This window comes from Nomia melanderi, chromosome 9 (assembly GCF_051020985.1).
Source record: "Nomia melanderi isolate GNS246 chromosome 9, iyNomMela1, whole genome shotgun sequence".
NCBI lineage: Eukaryota > Metazoa > Arthropoda > Insecta > Hymenoptera > Halictidae > Nomia > Nomia melanderi.
Window position 1 is genome coordinate 11,384,154 of NC_135007.1, and position 23,389 is coordinate 11,407,542.

General features: G+C 43.0%; 1 protein-coding gene and 1 long non-coding RNA gene across 24 annotated transcripts in view; one reads left to right on the forward strand and one right to left on the reverse strand.

Annotated features, from left to right (window-relative positions):
- LOC116432792 (rap guanine nucleotide exchange factor 2) overlaps nucleotides 1-23,389 on the forward strand; it is a 220,800-nt gene that overhangs the window by 175,812 nt on the left and 21,599 nt on the right. For 16 of the 23 annotated variants that reach the window (XM_076371110.1, XM_076371111.1, XM_076371112.1 and 13 more), the window contains one exon: nucleotides 19,435-19,533. In XM_076371110.1, coding sequence (XP_076227225.1) covers nucleotides 19,435-19,533 — 99 coding nt within the window. Of the gene's footprint in view, nucleotides 1-3,341; nucleotides 3,615-4,192; nucleotides 4,304-10,080; nucleotides 10,679-11,732; nucleotides 12,048-19,434; nucleotides 19,534-23,389 lie in introns of those variants that run through there. The other 7 variants (XM_076371116.1, XM_076371118.1, XM_076371115.1 and 4 more) reach the window with 7 other exon arrangements.
- Nucleotides 1,662-1,959, reverse strand: LOC143174942 (uncharacterized). The gene is made up of 3 exons (XR_012999483.1): nucleotides 1,938-1,959; nucleotides 1,751-1,863; nucleotides 1,662-1,676 (listed from the first exon to the last, which is right to left on the reverse strand). It is a non-coding gene; the product is annotated as an uncharacterized LOC143174942 (long non-coding RNA).

Here is a 23,389-nt window from a genome sequence, read left to right on the forward strand (position 1 = left end):
CGTCCTATTTCCCTTTCTTTTTAAAACCGCGTTCCAAGACGGTCAACATCCGGCGCTCGGGCTAGACCGTTCGCGTTCAAGGCTCCGGCGCATCCTCCGCTTCCTTTCTCCGGCGACTCGCGTCACTCGTCTCGCGTCCATCGCGCGCAGAAGTGTAGACGAGTTCTTTCGAACCCGCGGCACGAACCTCGCGACGTTTATACCCGCGCCGTACTCTTTGAACCCGTCCGTTGGCTCGACGGCGTTGTCTTTGCCCGCCGGAATCCAATTAAAACGACACGACTCGGTCGCGTGGACCGCTGAATAACGCGGCGCGATCGAGTTACGCTCGTTCATCGAGACGCTCCCGCGTTTTCCAGGCTTTCCCGGCGACTCGATGACGAAATTGGATTTGCCAGATTTTTCGCGGCCGCTTCCAATCGGACGAATAATTGGAACGATCGTATTGCCGACTTTATGGCGCACGCCAGAGTTCGGCAACACGAAATCCGGCCGTTGTAATGTAACAGTTGATTGGATCGCGGATTGCTTTCAATAGTCGTTAACCCCTCGCCTTCTGCTATCATGTTAGACTCGTGGGGAGGAATTTCAAATGTTGTTTAACAAACACACGGGAGGATTTTTCTCGTCGGCGATTTGAATGGCGCAGACTCTGAACTTTAGAGTAAATACAGGCATAGGAGCACGAAGCGTTCTGCTGTACGATGAGCGGCTGCAATAAGTGCAACCGTGAAATTAAATCGTGGGGCAAGGGGTTAATGGTTACTATTGTATAATTGAAATTGCGAGTGCATAACTGTTTGGAGAGGAACGTGAATGATTACAGGAAACGGCTTGCAATCGAATCGGGAGTTACATGGTAATCGTTGGTCTTTTGGATTAGTGGAATAACAGAAATAGCGAACGAAACGTGGTTTTCTTACGGTTACTGGAGTACTCGGTGTTTCCGAGGGGGAATCCGTCGTCGACGCATCGCCTTCGTCAAGGAAAGACTCGTTAGCGTGTTATTCTGGTATGTTCACCGCAAGTCTTCCGGTTGTTCTTTTCGCAACTCACCGGAAGCACCGGAACTAGTTCCGTATAAAAAAAAAGGAGTCCTACGCGTCGGTCGGGATACCGAGATATCTTGAACTTTTCTTACAATCCATGAATCACTCGCGGACGAATGTATAATATCCCGTAGCGGCGAAGGAACGGACGATTTAATCACGCAATCGATGACGCAAACTCGAGACGCGGCGGTGGGTGTTCCAGCGGGAACTTTTTGCCTTCTCCGGTTGGAAACGAGGCACGCGAGCGAGGTATACCTGAAATTTGATAATAAAACCGCCGCGGAATGGATTATCATAAATTTGTTCAGAGAAACTGGCCGCGAACGGTTCAACGAATTAATAAAACCCGCATTACTTCATTCCATCGTTGCCGCGGCGAACGAAATCTCAGCCACTTGCCAGTTTCTTAAGCCTCTAATTAACTATTACGTTCGAGACCGGCAAGAAACTTACGCTTCGTCGACGATGTCAACCCTTTCACTTGCAAGGAACTCGACGTCGTCCGGTGCTCGAGCGATTTTTTTTTCTTTTTCCCTCCTTTTCGTTCCGGCCGACGTTCACGGCTTCATCGTGACATTTTATTTTTTTCGGGGCGGCTCCCACCACTCCCGCCGTTTCTCGGTCCTGAATTGCGTTCGTATTTCAAAGGTGACTTCGCCTGTTTGTTTGATACGTTTAATGGGAGTTTAACGATTTACCTGTGCATTCGGAGACTCGGCAATATAATATCCATAATTCGACAATTAAAAAGGCAGCACGAATTCTAAATATTCAAAATAATCGAATATTCAAGAATCCTGTCGTCAAAAAGCTAAAATAATCGAATATTCAAGAATCCTGTCGTCAAAAAGCTAAAATAATCGAATCCGATGCAGCCAGAAATACCCGAAGTATCCAAGAGCTAAGCGATTAAACGCTATTAGAGATCGAGAGATCCAAGGCAATCGACGGGCAACAAAGTTGCGCTTCGCCGTCGATGTTACCCTTTCACTTGCCATAATTCAACGTCATCCGGTGTGCCACTAAATTGCCCGTTCTAGGTGTCACTGGTGGCTCTGCCGTCACGCTGCGTTTTATCAGGCCGGCTTCCACCGCTGTGAAGCTCTCCCCGGTTTGTCCTCTATTTCTTACGCCGGCGTTCGCCGAACGATCACCGCTCGGGCTCGCCGAAAATCGCGTTCGAGCGACAGTCGGATGATTCGGTGGATAACGCGGCCCGTTTCGCAATCGCGTTAACAATAAAAACGACGCATTTAACATTCCGTTGCAGCAACGAGAACGCCGTTGAAGCGTACACGCTCGACCCAGATATCTTTTTCCTCGGTGCACGACTCTCCCGGTACACCTGCGGCTCGCCGTCGCGCAGAACCTGCCCACCATCGCTGCCGCGGTGCATTGACGGAACACCGACCAATACTATCGCATCACGCTCGACTGATTATAGGCTACGGTTTGCCCGGCGCATAATACACATTAAAGATTGCCTGTGCCATTGCGCTCTATCCCCGGATCCATCGTCCTCCCTCGTGGAGCTGAACGGAACGCGTTTAAGGCACCTCCACACATGCGGCGTTATTCGCGGAACACTGTGACACCGATGCTGGCAGCTTAACCTTCGCTCTGATCTCCGTTCAACGAATGTGTTACGGTTTTGAGATGTGGAAATGCGATGCGGAGTTTTGTTTCGTCGGTAGGAACGTCGGTCAGTTTCCGTGGAATCGGGACTGTTTCGAAAGAGTTTCTGGGAGGTTCCAGGGTCTACGGGAGTGAAGTTTGATGCGGAGAGATTTAAGGATCCTAAGTAACCAAAGTCTTAAGGAAGTTTAATCCTTATGAAAATATGGAAGATCGAAAGGACGAAGTGGAAGGACTAATCAAAATTCGAATATCCAGTGTCCAAGAATTCGATCATCTGAAAGTAGTCAAGAATTCAAAGACCATGATAAATGAAAGATTCGAGTGTTCGAAACTTCGAAAAGATGAAGGATCCAAAGTACTCCGACTCAGTTCGTATCATTCGGATATGTAAAGGTCTATAACCTTCGTGTAGTCAAAAATTCAGAATATCGAAGGACGTGATATTCTGAAACTGAAAATGATATAGATATATGTTTACTTATTGTAAAGGTGCAAAGGGCAGAGATGTCTCGCTCGCACCATCCGTTGAACAATGTGTGTTAGTGCTCGAGACACGGTGGGAAAAAAAGGAGGAAAGAAAAATTGACATCCGCGGAGAAGATAGCGGGCTTATCGGCAGCATGGGAGACGAACGGCACCAGTCTCGTTTCGTCTGTCGATCGGCCTAGACGGAATATCGGAACCAGAGTTCTTCCATCCATCCATCGCGCGATAATTATTATTAACGCGCTCCGATTATACCGATAAAGTGTTGTATCTTTAGACTGCAGACTCGATGCACTTGTGCATTCTGAAATGTGCGTGAAATGCAGTAAAATTAACGCGTTCGAATCCTTCGAACGGAGTAAACGATTTAATACATTCGTGTTGGACTTAAGCTCTTGAGAATCGTTGTTCATTGTAGTGTACATCTCTGGTGTCTTGGTAATATGTAGTTTAAACTACTGGGTATCGTAAATAGAAAATATAAAAAATTAGGAACCTGTTTTACCGATAGTTGGCACTAACACCTGCGTACTGTTTTCTTTATGTACATTTAGATATATTTTTAGTAAAATTAATTAATGTTTTCTATTAATTATTCGAATATTATTGGAGAAATGTATAACTTTCGGTCTGCTAGAATGGAATCAATTCATTAATTACGTTCGGACATGACTAACAGATACGATGTTCATAAAAATGGAGTTGTTTCTTAAGTTTTATCGGTGAGCGTGGACTACGTTCCATAATAAAAGTGATAATCTACTGATAATGAACAAGTTAAAAGGACATATCGTATTAACCTCAAGTATCGACAATGGTGCATAATCTCTGATGAACTGATAAGGAAAGAATGGCGGTGATGTGTACGTTATATCATCTCTTCCTTCATTAAAGATGTATAATGAAATTGAGAAGTAATTAGGAGGGAAAATAGCAGCAATGAACGTATTGAATCGTTACTCGCATTGCATAATAATTTCAATCGAGTCTGTAATAATAAAGTATCCAATTAACAGGATTCCAAAGATTTGAATTTTAATTATCCTGTTTTCAACGGAACGTGATCTATTCTTGGAAGAAAAACTCGTTTAGTGTTCGACGTTTTCCAACTTTAAGTGAACCACGTGGTAAAGTTCAAATCGAAAGACCTGTTAAATATTCTCCGAGTGTGGTGTGAATTGTACAAGTGAAAGAACAAGGGCATCCTTGAAAAAGAATTCCAAACCTCTTTTTAAGCTTCGATAAATCCATTTCTCGAATTCCTCGAGATCGTGTGTGACCATTAAGTGTTTTCTCGCGCAACGAATCACAGTTTCCGCGATCATTATCACAAATGAATGCAAAAACCCGTCGCGGAAGTAATTCTTCGCGATAACAATTGTATCGGAGAAAGTAATTTTCCGGATTAGAGTTTCACGGAATTTCCTCTGTAATTCCGAACGGTCTTTATCGCTATTTCATATTATCTATTTAATCAGCTGCAATTACCTGCGCGTCCGTTTCATTGATATCTCGGGCCTCGACGCTGTTTGATCACGGTTGATATAAACTAGAGCACGGAAGGCAGTTTTAGAATAGTTATCTGTGTAAGCGAGTTACAGGAGGAACAAGTAGCCTTTGTTTTCCTGCTACTGAAACTGGATTCGTTGGTTGACGGTTTCCAATCGAGTTATCGCATCATCGTGTCGCCGTTCGGTTCAAGTTCACTTGAGACGTACCTTATCTCCAGAACATTTGAGTCAATTTTTCGGTATATAAATATTAATCTCCGATCGATCGAAACTACATTCTTTCTCCATTTGATTACGTTTCTCATACTTCAAAGAATTTATCGTTGAACCTCCACAATGTTCAAAATACGTTTCGTTATTTCATCCAACGCATCTTATGGAAACGTATAAGTCATTCGAGTGATAAAACAAAATTTCCCAGAAAAATTTCATTTACTTCAGTACTTCGGAAATCCAAGTTTTATGAAGAATTCAAATTTACGGGTTCGAAACTCCCTTTATCCTAAAACTATTTAGGTCCCGAGCATTCGGTGTTAGAACAACTCATCAATCATTCGAGGGAAAAAAGTAAATATCCACCGATCGGCGATTCTGCCGCGCAACCTACGCAAATAAATAAAACTTTACAACCAGTCGCATCCCCTAAACTCGTGTGCACCCGAGTCGCCCCGGAGCAGGTTTCCGAGGCAGCAGACGATTTTCGAGCGTAGTTAAGAGCATAGACGGACGTAAAGCACTGTCGCGGTACACAGCGAGCGTAGAATATGATGCAGTGAATCATGGTCATGAGGTTGATGATCATGTAACTACATATCACGAGCCCTAGTAACAACACAGTTCACCGCGCTATATTTGTACACACGGTAGACTCTACATGAAAACAACTCTTGGTATAGTTACGTCTATGTTTTGATCGCGTGCTTCTTATTTAGCGGTGTCCATCTTCTTCATCACCTCGACGACTGTAAACGATTTGGATCGACTAATGTTCAGATATTTATTACCCCGGAGTTCCCAAACAATCTTCTAATCCTTTATTTGGCTGCGAAAATTGTCAGTTATAAATATCAAGAACATTCCAAGCTTCGCATTCATATTTCTGCTTTAAAGCTGTAAACATTAAAATATTCTGACTTCAAATGAAACGAACCCTTATCGCACGTTCACAAATTCTGTCATACTACATAGTTCATTGACTCGAACACATGAATTATTAAAATCTTCAACTCTCAGAGTACGTTAACAGCGTTGAAACCTATTAAGAACAAAACCAATCAAATTCCCACTCTCCAACCCTTCAAAATCCATTGGAAACTTATCACAAGCCCCTTTGAAGGCCAGAAAATGCCTGAAATTGGATTGTCAAACGGAAGCGGAATAAAATTAGAATCTCGAAAAATCGTCGTCACGGATACGTCGACAGCGTCATCGGGTGTCCAATTTGCGCTCCAGCGGATCTCGAAAAAGAGAACGGTTTCTCGGCCGGCGTGGTTGCACGCCGCGCCGGGGAACGGAATTTCACGGGTCTTTCTTGCGACGAGTTTTTCGTCGGACGGTCTCGCGTGACGCCAATGGTGCCGAGACGAGGGACCGCAGGAAGAACCGAAAATAAAGTAGACAGGCGCCGGAGAAACGCTTTTGAATATGCGTGCTCCGGCGTCGCCGGCCCTCCGCTGTTTGCCCGTGGAGGTCCGGGCCGGAGGAAATTTTTAGCTCGTACATCCGTGTAGCGACCGTACAAATCCTCGTAACGCAGCCCGTGGAGACAGTTCATGCGACTGCATTCGTCACTAGATTTTTCCCTCGCAGTGTCGGTCACCTCCGCTTTCCGTTCGTCCCACGGGTTCTTCGTCTGCGAAGGGTTGCTTACGTCTAGGAGCAATGAACATTATTATTCAGAATTATGTTAGAAAGATCATTTGTCGGAGGATATTTTAGTGAACGTGCTATTTGAAATTTTAGACTTATCTTCGATAGAAAGTTCAGTTAAGATCGTTCGAATGGAGAGACGATTGTATTTTGAATATTTGATAGAACTGTCGTCGTTAATTTCGTATTGAAGACATTATTCCTTTAGCAGATGAATGAAGGTAGTAATGTATTAATCTTTCGGAAAATTAGTCGTTTGGAACGTTTGATTTTTATATTGAATATTGCCCAGTTTTTATTGAGAGAATGTTTGGAATATTTTCTAGAACCATCGTCGTTAATTTCGTATTGAAGGCATTATTTCTTTGGTAGATGAATGAAGGTAGTAATGTATTAATCTTTCGGAAAATTAGTCGTTTGGAACATTTGATTTTCATATTGAATATTGTGCAGTTTTTATTAAGAGAAATGTGTGTATGATGTTAAAGAAATCTATTGGCAGTACGCAGATAACTGTACGAGACGACTACATGAGATTTTATACGTTTCATTCAAGCAGTACGTTACCCTTTAAGATTTTTACGCGAGATGACCACTCAAGATCGCCGCGTAAATATTTCACGGGAATTTTTCATGAGAGCCACTCTTCCCTCGTCTACCGGTGGCCGGCCTCGGGCCACTCGTGTCTTCAGAGGAATTTTTCTCTCGCACCCGTTTTTCGTGATCGTCCGACAGGCTGCTCCGTCTACTTCTCTCTTGATTGCTTGATCAACCCTTATGTGGGCGGGTTAATTTCTCTGGGAATTGCTTCTGGGATTTATCCGTGGTTTCGTGCATCAAACCGGGCATTTCGTTTTGCCATGGGAGTAAAGTGTGTTTGCACTGGTTTCCTTTGCCATTCGAAGGGACGTACAGTCAAATTTTCCGAGAGGCGCAAGTGAACCGTGGAAAAGACACTTTAACCCTTTGCACTCGGAAGTTTTTCAATGGAAACATTCAACATTTTCTAACGTGATATTGGTCGTATTGTTTGAAACTAATTTAACGATAATTCATAGATAAAGCAACAGAGGTGTTTCATTTAAATATTTAACGTAGCAGTGCAAACTTTAATTTGAAATATTAAATATTTATCTTCATAGTTGTGTTGTATCGAATCATGTGGTATGAGTCACCTCTCGAGTGCAAAAGGTTAAGGGTCTCGCAAGTTTTACATTCACATTCACGTAATAATCATATACCCGCAATGTTCTTGGCCTGCAACTGTGCATTTGACCACAAACATCGGTAGTCTGCTGACAATGCACGTGCACTGAAACTGCACGTTCCATTAGATCCGCTTAACATCATTACGTAACGCATAATCGCGGCTAGTGTTTGATCATTGTCCTTTGTCGTTGCCAAGGATCAACATCTGATTATAGTAAATGCACTTAGCGTATTGTCTGCGATGCGGAACACTCGGAAATCCATCGAAACGTTGACAAGTAATGAAAATATACAAATATTCGTTCGAGATATACAAAAATTACGTAACGACGATGATAATTTATGTAGCTCCCATTTTGTTCTTGAAACTTTTCTCGTCCAATTTTCCCTTGCAACCGTAGATGCAATTCTTCGTTCGGGTCGACGAGTGTCATCATTTGTCCTTCCTTCCGGTCGGTGCACATTGTTTTCCTCCCGCAGACCACCTGAGTATCATGTTCGCATAGAAATCGCCCCGGGAGACCCGACGAGAGGCCTATTCCTCGCAAGTGGACCAGTCGACGCTTTTCAGCGCGAGTCCCAAATTTTTCCCAGATACACGGCGACGCCGAGGCTGCGTCGCTTTCTACTACACGTGTTTGACCATGTGTTACGGCTCCCGTTCCTCGTAAAAATCACACGCAGTCGGAATTTCGTGAGGACGCGCTTCAAACTTGGACGAATAGGTTGCGACGTATTTCTACGGTCCCCTAACACTTTCCTTTTTGAAATCGCAGCGTTACGATGTGCCGTAAACTTTTCTGCGAATATCGTGCTTCATTCATTAAACGGTATTGATGAGTGGTTCAATGTTCTCTTTAGGAAATATTTGAATTATTAAGGAATAATTATATCATTCGTTTCGATAAGTAACGTTGATAATCTGCTACTGTTAGATACTGAATTGTGGAATTCGGTGGATAATTACTACTTTTATTTGAGCATAATAACAGTTAACACTAGATTTATTAGATATTGAATTTTATAAGCATTGTTTGGTAAATATTTGTTAATTTTTCTTTATTAACGCAATTATCTATTCTCAAACCTCTAATTTCTGAGATCTGAACGGATGACAATTCTTCTAAAAGCAATAGAACAAACTGTAAACGTCACTAAATCTAGTGTTAATTATGGAATATCATAGTAAATTATAGGAAAAACGTTATCGAATGAGATTGCTCGAAGAGTAAAAATGTCCACCGACGAGAGAGCGTTCTCAGGTTTTAAGCGAATCGTACGTCACTAGACATTCGGAATTTCGCGGGCAGGATCGCCGCAAATATAGATTCCCGGTCGTTATTTCGGAAAAGTGATTTTTCTCAAGGTGTTAGGGACTTACGTAAGCGAAAGTAACTCAGCCTGCAAAATTGGACGTTTTGTCTCGCGCTCCATTTTTCATTCCCCAATAGACGCCTACGGTCCGCCCGACAAATAAACCGAGCCGAGCATCATCGCTTCGTAATTCACTATTGCCCGGTGTTAATTTTAGTACCGCGCGAATTTCTGCCCATTCAATTTACTCGACGCGCGCCTCTTCTGAATAGAAGTTCATCATTCTTCGGTTGAACTTTAAATTCGAGTCGTTCCGAACACATATTCGCCCGCGTTGATCAGTCGAATAAATTCTCGTTGATCGGATATTTCGTCGATCGAACGATGTTACGTATTCCAGATTCTCAGTGGTCGAACTAGCAAAGGCATTAAATTCATTCGGGTTCATTGTACTTTCGCAATTATTTATTTCATTTTAATACGACACATTTATTCACGTGCACGTTTCTTTGATAAATCTCACTCTTGTCATTCTTACGAAATGTTAAAAGTCTTCCAATGTCCTTCAATCCCCGAAAACCTAAAATCCAAATTAAACACACTTAAAATGAAATAATCATTAAACCCGAACAAATAAGAAAATCCACGAAATTTCTATAAAAACAAACAAAGTCTCAAAAATTATTCTCAAAACGTCCCGAGTATACACGAAATCGACAAGAAACTTCTCCATCTATCACAGAATCGATACGCTCGACTTAATTCAAACGAAACTCCCAAGAAAGAGAATAATCGCGAGATAGAACGTTATAATTTTCGAAAAATTTAAGAGGAAACACGAGCGCCGCCCGCTGATAGCCGCTATCAAGCCCGCGTCCCATTTTCCGTGTCTCGCGCGATCTGACAGCGAAACCGTTGTAACGATTTCCTACGTCACTGCTGTGCGTAGTCACGTGACAACCAGTCGAGTCACTCTTTGGCCCTCAAGGATCGTTCACGATTCAGTTTTATCGTGAGCCGCGCGCGCGCGCGACGTGTGGCCCCCGAGCGTTCGCTGGATCCTTCCTGATCCGAAAGCGTCGAACGCGTTTCGCCTCCGTTGTCCGGCGAAAGTTTCGCGGTCGATCGATTTGAAGTTTCGTCGATTCCGCGATCAGTGATCCATCCGGCGACGTTTTAATTCGAGGCGTACCGTTCGAACGAGGACAAAGTACTCGCTTGCTCGCTAGCTGGCTCGCTCGCTCGTTCGCTCACGCGCGCGCGCGACCGCGCGTCGGTGCGCACCGGATTTCTGTGCGCGTGTCTCTTGGAAAGTTTTACTTTCGACAACGTTTCGTTCCGCGACTCCGAGCGAGCAAACGGTGTGCACGACCGGACCCTGTTCTATATTAAAACCCGAGAAAAAGCGTGAAAGTACGTGAAAGGGCGATCCGCCGCGATTGATAGTTTCGGATGATTTCTGTTCGGCGTGTGCGCGCACGGACTAGTGAAACGGTGGCTCGGATAATTGCAGTGTGATCGTGATTGAACCGATCGGAGTGTCTCCGCTGTTTCGGTAGACCGCGGCCAGACGAAATTGCCATTTTTCCCATTCTTTCTGTTAGTTGAGATTCGCAACGGCGCAACCTTTGTTCTTGAATGACGGAGTAATTTAACTTTGCACTCCGGCGGCGTCTCTCAGTCGTTAATTGATTTGTCAAAGTTGTACAGTTTGATGTAGAATATTAAACTTTGCATCGGTATGTGAAATATCGAAGGAAAATAATTTTCTTCCTCGATGTATGTGCGATTTCTTATGAAGTCAATTTCACGAAATGATCATCTGTTAGAAAGTATTCAGTGTTTCCAGTGAAAAACTTCTGGAGTGCAAAGGGTTAATAGTTATTTGAATAATTATCGAATGATCATTGATGAATCGATAATATTTGATAATCCTTGAATGAGGGATTGCAGGGTGGATTTTAATGAGTAGTAAATGTTCAAATGTCTATTGTATTTGTCTATAAGAAAGGTCCTCCGAACGGAGTCATGTGGTTCGGTCACTCGCGACGAAAACGGCCGAGCCAAAATGACCCTGCATCCGCCAGGCGAGGGGATAATTGAAATACGCACCATTTGCATTGATGGCTTTCTCCTAACGGGATACCATACGATATATTCTGACTTTATAAAAATTAGCGGTTTCCAATTCGATAAGTCCTTTAACCGCTGATACGGCTCCCTGTCAAGGAAAATTTATTAACGCGCTGAAGCTTGAGCAACTTATCTGCGTGGATAATCGTTTATTTTCAATATTTTATCTTCGGAATGCAATACCTTCGCCAATATCAGAGACACAAGGCACGATAAATCATTTTTCCGAATATTCTTCGCAAAGAAACTAAAACATCATAATTGACAATCTCCAAGCTCACCCTTAACTATGTAAAATCCGTGGTACAAAACACTAAATACCAAATGTCCTCCATGGAACCCTTATCAATTCATTCAGTAAACCATCCGATCGATGAAACATATTCACACTATAGCAAGCTTCTATTATATAACGAATCATTAATGCTAATGGCCCATATTCCAAATAATCCCCGAACAAAGCGTATCTCGAGCAATCTCCGTTCATCCCAACTAACAATGGCAATGTCGTATGATCCAGTTCCTTTCAAAATAATCGTACCAACGAATTCTGGTGGCAGTGTAAAGTTTCGCGCGTGATCCGAAATGACGAGAGTGGAGAACAAAGAGCACGGTTTCTCGAAAAGTGAGTGACGATGGGACCGGGATAACAGCGGTCCGGAGCGAGTCAGTCTGCTAGAGGGACGCGTGAAGAATCTTTGATTCACCAGCAAGGATGTTGAAACACATGAATCGGACCGGACGACCTCGGGTCGTCGCTAGGAAGAGAAAAGGTCGTTCGCTGTCCAGAAGCTGGCCGGGAACACCGAGGCCCTTATCTATCGTCTCCAACGAGGTAAAACGGCGTGTTTCGTAATTAAGGAAGTCCCCCGTATCTATCGGCCGATGTTTTCGGCCGTATCTTAATAGCCCCACGGTTTCTCAATAGTTCGCGCACGAATCCAGGAAATAAGAGTCGCCGGGGAAACAGGAAAATCCGCTCGGCGATGAAACGAGAGCCTCCGCCGATTTACATACGCCGCGAATATTTCGTGGAACTATTTACGCCGGCTCCACGTCCAGTTACGGGCTCGTATTCTGTTTACACTGAGATAGACGCTCGAAAAGCGCTGCCGAACGACAACATTCCTTTTTAACGATCGCTGCGTGGAACAGCTATACGGAAGTGCCGTGAAATCAGAGTATACTCGATGAAAAGAAGATTAGGAGTAAGGCGTCTTTCGATTTGCCAATTTCGGATCGTACGAAAATTGAGCTGAATATTATTCGAAGTGTCAGTTCCTTAACACGTTGACTGCGACTGCGACTCCAAATTGCTGAACAATTACAATAGAAATTGATTTTAAATAAAAATAGTAACGAAAGTAGCTATATCATAGCGTGACGACTACTATAATACCAAATCATTGAAATTTCTTTTCAATATCATTCGCCTTTGTTATTAAAGAATAACTATCACTAAAGCGCTAGAAATTCTCGTGGCGGTCAACGTGTTAAAGCAGTATTTATCAGTCTCGTTTTAATCCAATCCAATTAGAGCAACTTAAATTTTAATAATTCCTTAAGCTCCCAATTAAAATTGAATCACCGATTTCAAATAACTCCCATTTGGACGACATAGAAATTTCCTTACAATTCCCGTCAACATCGGAGTTAACCAAAACTTGTTGATCGTTCACGAAAACCCGGGCGTCGTTTCGGGCGGACGTTCGTTACGATCGCGGCGTTAATTACAAGAGCGCGCGCGACGAGAAAGGAAAGTTAAAGTGCCCTCGGTTATCCGTGGGGATCGATAGTCGATACACTCGCGATAACCCAATCCCGTGGTCGTTATGGTTTATTGAAAACGAAATGGAACGGGTCGGCCGGTCGGTCCGCGTTCGGCGCCGTAAAAACCGTCGGGTGTTATCGTGCGTGCGGGACACGGGCGCGATCGTGTGCGTGCGATCGCCCACGCGGAGCCGAAGGGCCCACGCAGAGAGCATGAATATATAACGAGGACGGGGCGGAAGATAAAGAGGAAGGAATGCGAGAAGATACGTTGATCGTTTGTTATGGAGGGACCCATTGGCCGATCGTCGTCGCGCGCGAAAGACGAACACACGCGAGCGGAATTTTCGCACGGATCTCGCGTTCGCGGACCGTTTGTCACGATCGCCGGGATTTACGGTGCCGATCGGCAACAGGACGCCTCGCGAACGGACTCCGCCCGCCGAAATGTACTATAAACTGTTGCACGGTCGTCTCCGCCGATGTCTTTTGAAGCGCGAGTTCGAGTTTTCGTCGTTTCGCTCTCTCCGAAGTGGAGATAGAGGTATCGTTCGTTTTTTGTATTTAGCTCTGGGATGGCGAGGTTGTGTTTACGTTTGCACGCAGAGTGGGTTGTCGGGAGTCGGTGTATCGAATTGTTTGATCGGGAATGTCGTAATTATTGAGATAACATTGAATGTTGTGTTATACGTTAGGAATCGTGTAACACTTTGCGGACGAAGGCTCTTTGACCCCTTTGAACTCTGTAGGCTCCAATATTGCACCAGTTATAATACATATTTTAATGAATCTTAAAGGAACTACCCTAAAATTATTCGATTCTCCACACATCCGAATTTTGTACTAAGAAGGAACACAAATGATCGAATCTGATAGATTACAGAACAACCTGGAGCGCTAAGGGTTAAAGTACACGAAGCTGGCAGCACATGAAACTAAATTATACCTCGAATGCTTAATCAATGGAAAAGAAGGAAACTACACACTGATCTCTTGCTATTCAAGTGATTAAATCACTCGTTTGCAACTTAGTATTTCAAATATGAACGTTTCATCTCACCGAGATGTCGACGTTCGTCCGCGAAGGGTTAATAGGAGATTATTATTGAGTTTGAGGATGTTCGTGCAGTTTAAGAATTTTTTAATATTTTTATTCGGATGAAAGGGCAGGGTAATGAGAAAGGAAGTAATTATTAAATCGTATCTTTTGGTATCGCGCACATATTGTACAATAATTATGATTCCAGAGACAAGATTAGTATACAGACCTGTTCGTTGTAGTACAATTATTTAATTATTCGTTACGAGCCTGCTTTCAGAATGATCAGCAGTAAAAATTCTGATTTTAGATGTCCTTTCTTTCAGACATTAAAAAAACGCTCGACAAACAGCATGGCCTCGGTCATTGTGAAATACTTTCGTTATTACGTTTAATAATAGAGGTCAATTGCTTCTGTGGCGTAAGTTTTATATTAAATGGAATTCATGAGTTACGGTTATTGCAAAATTATTTTGTTCTTCATGCTTATTTCGTTCATTAGACGCCGGCTTTTCGATTTATACTGCCTGAAGTTATAACGAAGAGCGCGTTTATTAAATATCACGATGTTAATGTTCATTAAACGGAATGAGTGCAATAATTATGAAGTAATCAAATTGGAATGGGAATAATTTCATAGATATTAATAAGCTCTCCGAGGCCCGGGTTCGTTCAGACAAAAACGTATAATTCCATTCCTGAAAAACGGATTTGTTATTGCTCCGAAAGCAATGTAATTTGAGAATACCCTCGAAAATTGCTTCTGTTACGAACGAACTGTTTCGACGGAGGGGAAAAAACGAGCAGCTCGACGGCACCGGTTGTATGTATATAATCAATTATATTATCTCTGATTACATGAATTCAGGTGCCGCCTTCATTAAAAGTAGCTAACTAACCATGCACATTAGTTATAATAGTATTAACTTCTTTCTGGAACTCTTGTTATTAGACTGTGAATTTTTACGTCTTCGCGGCATGAGCGAATTAATTTTTATCACAAAGAATCATGCGCTCGCCGAAAGAAATGTGTTCCTTATTCGAATGTTTTACCCAATAATCTATGAAAATGAGAATTCTAATTACTTAATTATTTCTCATGGTCGCGAACCACTCGCTTTTCATCGATTTTTCCTCGATTAAAAGGAACGTAGAGGAGAAGATACTTGTTTGACCTTACTCTTTGCTATTTATCGGTTCCTTAAATGCGCCAACGTCGATAGGACGAAACGATCGTGATCGAATTGAATCGGATCGAGCCGATCGAAGTGTTACACAGTGTCACGGTCAGCGATTGCTAAACGTCACACGCCAGTGGAAAAGTCGGAGGCTCGCAAAATGCAATGGCAAGGTGTACGACAGACAATAAGCTACGTTAGCGGCGCGACGTCATTGTTGGCTAAATCAATTGTTTATAATCCGTGGATTACATAACGGACGGAACGTGAGTTGACTTTCTGCGCTGGTTGTTCGCGAATTGCGCCACGGAGACATGTTTCGCGAGGCTCGAATTCCGCCAGTGACGTTCGACGCGTCGTTCGTCAATGAATACATTAAAAATTCCTTCCACTCGAACAACGGAATAACAAATCAGTCTTATCTTTTATATGCAGTTACACGTATCTATTACCGTTCTGCATTGTCAAGGAACGTTTCCAGATACTTACTTCTAACCAGAAATTAATTTATACCGCGGAGTCGGAGAAAATTCTCATCAGATTCGCTGACGCGTTAACTCTTTAAGGCTCAAGGAAACAATTTATAAATATTGCTGATAGAATATTCATCGTAACGAATGATCGCCGTCGCCTTTAATGTTTGTAAATTATAATAATGTATTCTAGTTAATTTAAAATGCGTTTGAGCTTTTCAAGACATTTCTTCTTCGAAATCTCTGTTCCCAAAAGCGTTAGAGTTCTTATTTTTTTTTTTTATTCATTTTTTAGTACTTTGGTACTATGTAAGCACTGTTAGTACAATTATTACCTGTGCGAAATTATAGAGCAGCATCGCGTAATCCACTTCTCGTGCGGGATTCTACGATTATTGTAATGTGTAATGCGAATTAATGATGCAAATGAGTTGAAATTCACCATACGCCGGGAACAATGTTGCATCAGTGTTGTCACTGATCGACAAGTGAATATCTTTTTTAGAACGGATGTTAAAGCGCGGAGGGGGCGGGGTAGCTTGTCCATTGACTGACACTCGTACATAATTCGCAGCCCGATAAACAGAGCATGGCGCGTGATCTATTTTGTTTCCCTTTTGCGCCGCTTGTTTACGCGTTCGCGCACATCTCATTGAGAAATCGGGTACGCGACGGTTCGGGTACTCGAGGAAATTGGCGAAGTTGATGCGCACGCGATGCGAATACATTGTGGTTTTATTTGAATAAAAGTTTCAATCGCAGTGAATCACATTTAAAACGTTGAAAACTTGGGAATTTGGACATGTAAAATATTGAAAGGTTGGGAATTTGGACATGTAAAATATTGAAAGATTGGGAATTTGGACATGTAAAATATTGAAAGTTTGGGAATTTGGAAATTCGAGACATTGAAAATTCCGGAATTCGGACATTTCAAATATTGAAAACTTGGGAATTTGGAAATTCGAGACATTGAAAACTCGGGAATTCGGACATTTCAAATATTGAAAACCTAGAAATTTGGAAATTCAAGACATCGAAAACTTAAGAATTCGGACATTTAAATCATTGAAATTTGACATTTGACATTTGAAATTTGAAACTTGAGATTTGAAACTTGAAACTTGCAGTTACTCGAAATGTTCACAATTTGTTCAACGAAACTTCGATTCCATAATTCCGATGTCTATCGAACGATGTAACAAATATATAAACATACCTACGTTTCGTTTATTTCTCTAAGAAAGGAATGTTTGTTGAAGATAAAACGTATTTCTTAGAAAATAATCCTCTATCTAAAGAATAGACCCGGCGTGAGAATTCGCGAGGAGACAAAGAGTTCGATTAAAGTCGGATCGACTTAATTTATAAACAGCCGACCACCCCATGGAATGCCGCAGTCGTCGAGTACGTGCGAGCTCACGATAACGCGGTCCAAGTTTTGAATTCCCCGAACGCCCGAACGATTGCTGTTTTCGAACGTTCAAGGATTTTAACATTCCCCGCCAAAAGAATGGTATTCCTTTATGCGTCGTATTACACGAAAATACACAGGGAGTCGGGTTGCGATAGACCGCACGTTTTTCGTGACGCCCCTTCACGCATACTATCGAGACCTTTCAAATGTTTCTACGATATCGTGTGGAAAACAGAAAAATCATTGGGAAAAAAAACCACGAAACTGCAATCGTTGTTTTCACTGGAAAATACATTTGCAAAAATGTCAAGTTACAATAAACCTCTTTATTAAAAGAACAATACATATCACAAAGACATTCAACGATACTGTTCTAAATTACTCATTTTACCTTCTCAAATAATCGTTACCCTCATTAAGTAACAATTCGAGGAACACAAAGGAATATGCAAAAATTCTAAACGAAAGCACTGTATCTATAATACATAAAATTCACGAATAAATGATTAAAAATCAATGATAACTAATTCTCAAATTGTGTATCAGTGTCAAGGTCTGTCACACATTGTATCACGCGAGACACATACAAAGAAAACACGGGGGTCTCGTAATATTTGGGCGCGATGGTTGTTAATTTCCGGCGTTTCGTTCTTTTTATTTTCGTATTTCGAGCCCGATCACGATACGCTGATTCCCAATCGAATTGGCGTGCCGTCGACCGGTGCTGGTCGAACTTTTATCCCGAAATTGGCTAAATATTCGCTTCTAACAATCGAGTCGCGAGGGAGCGGTTCCGTGAATGGCGAGCATAACCGGCGTATCTACCGGAAGTCCGGCCTACAGGTTCCGGCCCGCGTGGCACTCTCATCCCGTTGTCTCCTATGTGTTTTTCTCTCCTTTTTTCTTTCTCTTTTGTTTTCCTTGTTTTTTTTTTTATCCGCATGCATTGACGCAGCTGCAGTAGTCGAGCGCATCTGCAGGTGGAACTGGATTAGATTATGAACACGGTATCGTTTGTTCGAAGCGGCACGAGCCTTCGTTGATTGGACGTTTGTGCAACACTAATACAGCCTATGAAGAATATTTCGTCGTGTTCAAATAATTTCTATAAAATTCCGAAAACATCGACGTTCTTTGGATTGTTCGTGTACATGTGTTCTTGATAATTGTATGGACACACTGCAGATATATAATTTGAATTCATTGAAACAACACGGTGTAGATATTTGAAATATTATTATGTAACCATTATTAACCATGGAAGTGCAATTGTGGATATATTAGGACACTTATGTCCATGTAACGTTGTGCATAGGTGTTGTTTTATTTGGCCTGGGATGGCTTAGGACCCAGGGTCATATTCACCCATAATAGAACTTCCATTGTGTGCAGCTTTCAAAAGGGACTGGAGCATAAAATATTAAAGCTTTATTTATAGCAGCATACATTGCATTTTCGTGTAACTGTATATGCAGTTAATCGCACAAAGGAATGATTATGGTAATAATCTAAATTCCGGTGAAATGCTTGATTCGTTGCATCGAGGCGATCACTCTACCATTATCGACTAGTAACGTTAATAAATGTGCCGTTCGCAAGGTAAATAGATTAATTCCATTACCCTAATATCCCTAAATCTTAGCCCCAAACCGTTGAAACCTAGGTCGCTCCTTAAAATTACAGCTTGATTAATCCCCCCCGACTTTTCGTTCCGTTTACTTGATCACTTTTTTATGGAGCAATCACTTTAACGAACGACCGACTGAAATATCGGCACGGGGGCGTAGCTCCGCGCGCATCCCAGCGGTGGCGCAAGGGTTAATAAATCAAAAACTCGTTCATCCCGATCTGCTGTGCGCGCGTCGAACGGTATCCACACCTGTGGGGTTAAAAAAGGGCGCGAAACGCGGTGCTCCGTGAATCGGAAAAGGTGAAAGGTTACCTTGCGAGCGGAAAATGCAGGTAGCCAGCGGGGTGTCGATTAAATTATCGATAGCCGTGCGATTCGCACGCGTCGACCGTTTAACGGGGTCACTGTCGAATCAGTGCTCATCAAAACGACCGCACAGTTTAGAGAATATTCTAACGAAACAAACGTTAAATCAAAATGTTTCGTAACAATCGCTTCCTTAATTTCCCGCCTCGCAGATTGAACAACTCTTGAGTCGATTATCGTGATAATTCAATGATATTCCATAATTATATACAAATAATGGATGAATAATAATAAATTATGATAAATTGTGTTACTTATCAAAGCAAGTCTAAGTTCAAGTTTATTTTCAGCAGAAACGGAAGAGTTCCGACAAGCTAATTTACACTTTTCCTTGTTTCCGTTTTCGCAGATCGACTACCCGGAAGTGCATGGAGGAAGGATGCATCGGCCGCCGCACCCCCATCCCATAACCGACCATCGGCAGGTCAACCTGGTCTTCGATGACACGGTAAACATCTGCTTTCGTCGGGCTCTTTTTTCGCAGGTAGAAAACCGAACCCTCGAGGTCCCATCCCTTCGGCTGCATTAACGCGTTCCACCGCGCATCTCGCCGTGACCAGATCCCTTTTTCGACCTGAATTCCCGCACTCGGAGGATGAGTCATAAATAGATTCATTTTCAAGTCCGTTTCACCACCGGGTCTGCCGTCGGCCGCACGCGCCCGTCGCCGTTTACTTACTCGGAAACAGGAACGTTCGATAACTGTAATTTCATTCCGGTACGGATGCATTTATTCAATTGCTCGCTAAACATTCCGCAGAGTCGAATTTCTGTGAACGAAAAGCTGCATTCCTCGCGTGGATTTTACGGCGAGCATCTGTGCGCCCGAGTTAACTCGGCTAAAAAGATAGAAAACTCCGCTCATCTTAATTAGAAAGCATTCTACAATTAATAGATAAAACAAGAACATACACGTGTCTTGTATGCATCTATTTACAAAAAGACGGAGAACTTCGCTCGCGAAAGATCGCATCGGACACGAGGTAACACCGGCAAGTTATTAAACTACATCCTCTTATCTTCTCGAGTCATCCATCGATGAGACACCCGATAAAACAACTAAACTTCTAACGAACAAGTGCATACCCGGGATTGATAGCTTGGCCAGTGTCTCGTGACGATCCATTACGATCGAGGCGCGCGAATATCAGATGCAACGCGACGGAGAGGCATGGCCGTCATCCATCGTTAGGTCAGACCGTGCACTTTTGCTAATCGTTTATCTCGCATCATCGGCCAGCCACGTCGAGAAAGAAAGTTCTGACGTCGTCGATCCGTGACGTACGCGGGGGCCACCCACGTGCTCCTTCGCCAATTGGATGAAACAGACGGCAGACGGGAAAATAGAGGAAAAGAGGGACCGGGGAAGGGCCGACGCGCGCGCGCGCGCCCGCAAGTTTGCTGAAGTTTCGAGGCAGCCTCTCTCCACCTCGTCGCACTTTCTCATGCATTTCAAATGCACCGGCCTGCACGCCGGAGAGAGAAGTTTTATCAGTCCGTGAATTTTCTTATTTACGTCGGCGGCCGCGCGCATAGGGAAAATTTTCCCCGGGCGGCCGAGTGAATAGCGGCCGCCCGTAAAAACCGAGGAACGTTTTCCTTAGGTCGAAAGTGGAACGACGGCACGCGGGACGCGTGTAACGTAGGAGAAAATTCATTTTTTTCACCCTGCCCCCGGAACGCGCGCTTTGTTTCCCCTTGCGGAGGCATTCCGCTTTCGTCGGGGCATCTTGCCTCGGTTTTCGGAACTCTTTATTAAATTGTTCGCGGCGGGCGCAAAGAAAACGGAAGCTGTTTACAATTTCTCCTCCTCTGGCAGCTAATTTCGAAACTTTATTATGCTCCCGGCTTTTTCCTGCAACACTATGCCGAATGCTTCGGTCTGAACTCAAGAGGAACTTCGTGTTCCTGCGTTCGTTACCCGGGAAACTGTTTTCGAGCGTAATGCGCCGATTTTATCTTTCCTTTGTTAGTTCGATGAACACGCGGTTCGATTTTCAAATCAAATTCTTCCTCCGTTTTCACATGAATATTCCCATCGTAGTTTTCGTTTGTTTACCGATCGATTTCAATACAGAAGTTCCACGAACCGGTCAATGAAGTTTTGCTGTTACTAGTCCGAAGGAATGTTCGTGTCCATTAAGGTTTTCATTCGATCGCATTTCTTCGGGTGCGTTCGATGTAATCGCACGAAACCCGCGGTCCGTTAATAACGACGCCGGAGCACGTAACGAGAATGATACGAAAAAGTTGGTTTTCTCTTCTTCTTTTCCTCGAGCGGCTTAACCGCACAGTTTGGGAACTTAGCCGAGGCGCAGCCTGCACCGGTAAGATGATCTACTGAAGTCCCCTAAACGAGTGGCTGGAATGTGCATATTGGTCGCCGTGCACTGGTATGCCGGTCGCCTCTCCGCTGAGTAGGAAGAAACTGAATGGGAGAGGCAATTTGGAAAGTCTGCGGAGCAGGACAAAAGGAAAAGTGAGGGCACGACATAACGGGTCGTATAAATCATGCGTCGGGTCGGCCAGTGGCCTTTGAGCAGTTACTATCCGCTGTGTTGGATGCTTTGAGCGGTCCGGGTCTACCTCTCTCTTCTCCGCGTGTTTCCCTTCTCTCTCGATCGTTCGCCGATTGACGATTGACCGACCGTCGACTCCTTAAGCTTGATTCACACGATCGTCCTTTTCCTTCGCGTCTTGACGCCCGGTCGCGCCGACCGGAGGAGCCTTCGGGGCAAAAGCGAAATTCCAAGTTTTCGTTGTCCATTGCGTATCTGAATAGATTTGTCTTCCTGTTGCAATTAACGCACTGTTGACCGGCAGTTTTACGCAGAGGCTGTGCTGTGTCACCGGTTATTATTCCGTAATTAAATACGAAACAATCTGAATAAGCTTCAATATATCTTTATTGTATGTAATGAATTGAAACGAAATTTCGGGCATATCTTTTAAATAGATTTTAACATTTTGCTTTTGGAATATTCTACGCTGCACTTCAAAAATTGAAATAGCCAATGCTAGTGTGAAGACGAGTTAACTCGTGACCGGTCAACAATATGTTAACATTTATAGACAGAACTGTAACGAACTTTACAAATAGACTTCGTTAGTTTCGATTATGAAAGTAGGGTTCCTTCTTTCCTTTGGCTGGATCTTTGTGGATCGTCCTATCAATTGAATCTTCGTTAACTAGACGGATTGTGGCTACCCTAAAAAGTAATTACTTAAAAAGGGCACTGAGTCCAGCGTGTCGCACGCAGCTTCTTCCGACGATGAACTACTCTTTCTCGTTTGTTTATAAACTTTCCTCTCGATACTAGCAATCGTTTCTAAACTCACCTGCGGAGTTTATGAACACTGCCAACAAGACAGTTGACTTTTCGATTTTTCTTGCATGCGTAATCCGACGTCGGGATGGATGATCGCCGTTGAAAATCGTGTCCCGATGCAACTGGAATATACCTTATAATATTGAAGCTTCCAGCAGAGGCAGATGAATTACCGATCGAGAGTGGTCGTCCTTGTTGATGATCGATAAATATTCATGGGAAAATTGCATCCACACAGATCCACCGAATCGGCGGATGTAACACAATAAATTCTTCCCCTGTCGTTTTCATTTAAACAAAGAAACCATTAAGACACAAATATTCGCAATAATCGCAAAGACTCGAATTAAAAATTACTAACAAAACACGACGACATACTTAACACGTTGAATGCCGTGGGGGTCACCAGTGACCCCCAACCGAATTACTGCAGATCACTCAGTTAAACTATGATCATTTGAAAATATTTCTACATTATAAATAATGCTGCCTAACGCATCGAAATTTAGCCAGATAAACATGCAATAATAATAATTCGATCAAATGATTTAATATCATATTTTCTCAATTTGAGCATTCTGCTCTATAAAATCGGCGTTGAACGTTTTAGCAATAAAATACTAATAAAAAAACATGACCATTTGAAAAGGTTTCTATGTTATAAATAATACTGCCTAACGCATTCAGCATAAACATGCAATAATAGAAAGAAAACATTAGTATCTCAACAATGAAACGGTGCCAACGGTTTCGTCCGGCACTGTATCAATGTGTCACGATCTCAGTAACATGTCGTCACACAGAGTACGGCGTGGCCTGGTAAAACGAATCGTGGAAGGGAACGCATAGGAGTGGTGCCCATGGAACAGTATGTGTCCAATAATTGACTATTAATGAGGCGCGAGAGCTAGGGACGAGGCGAAAGAATATTTCGATGGACATTTTCGCCGCGTTGTCAACGGAATAAGTGTTTCG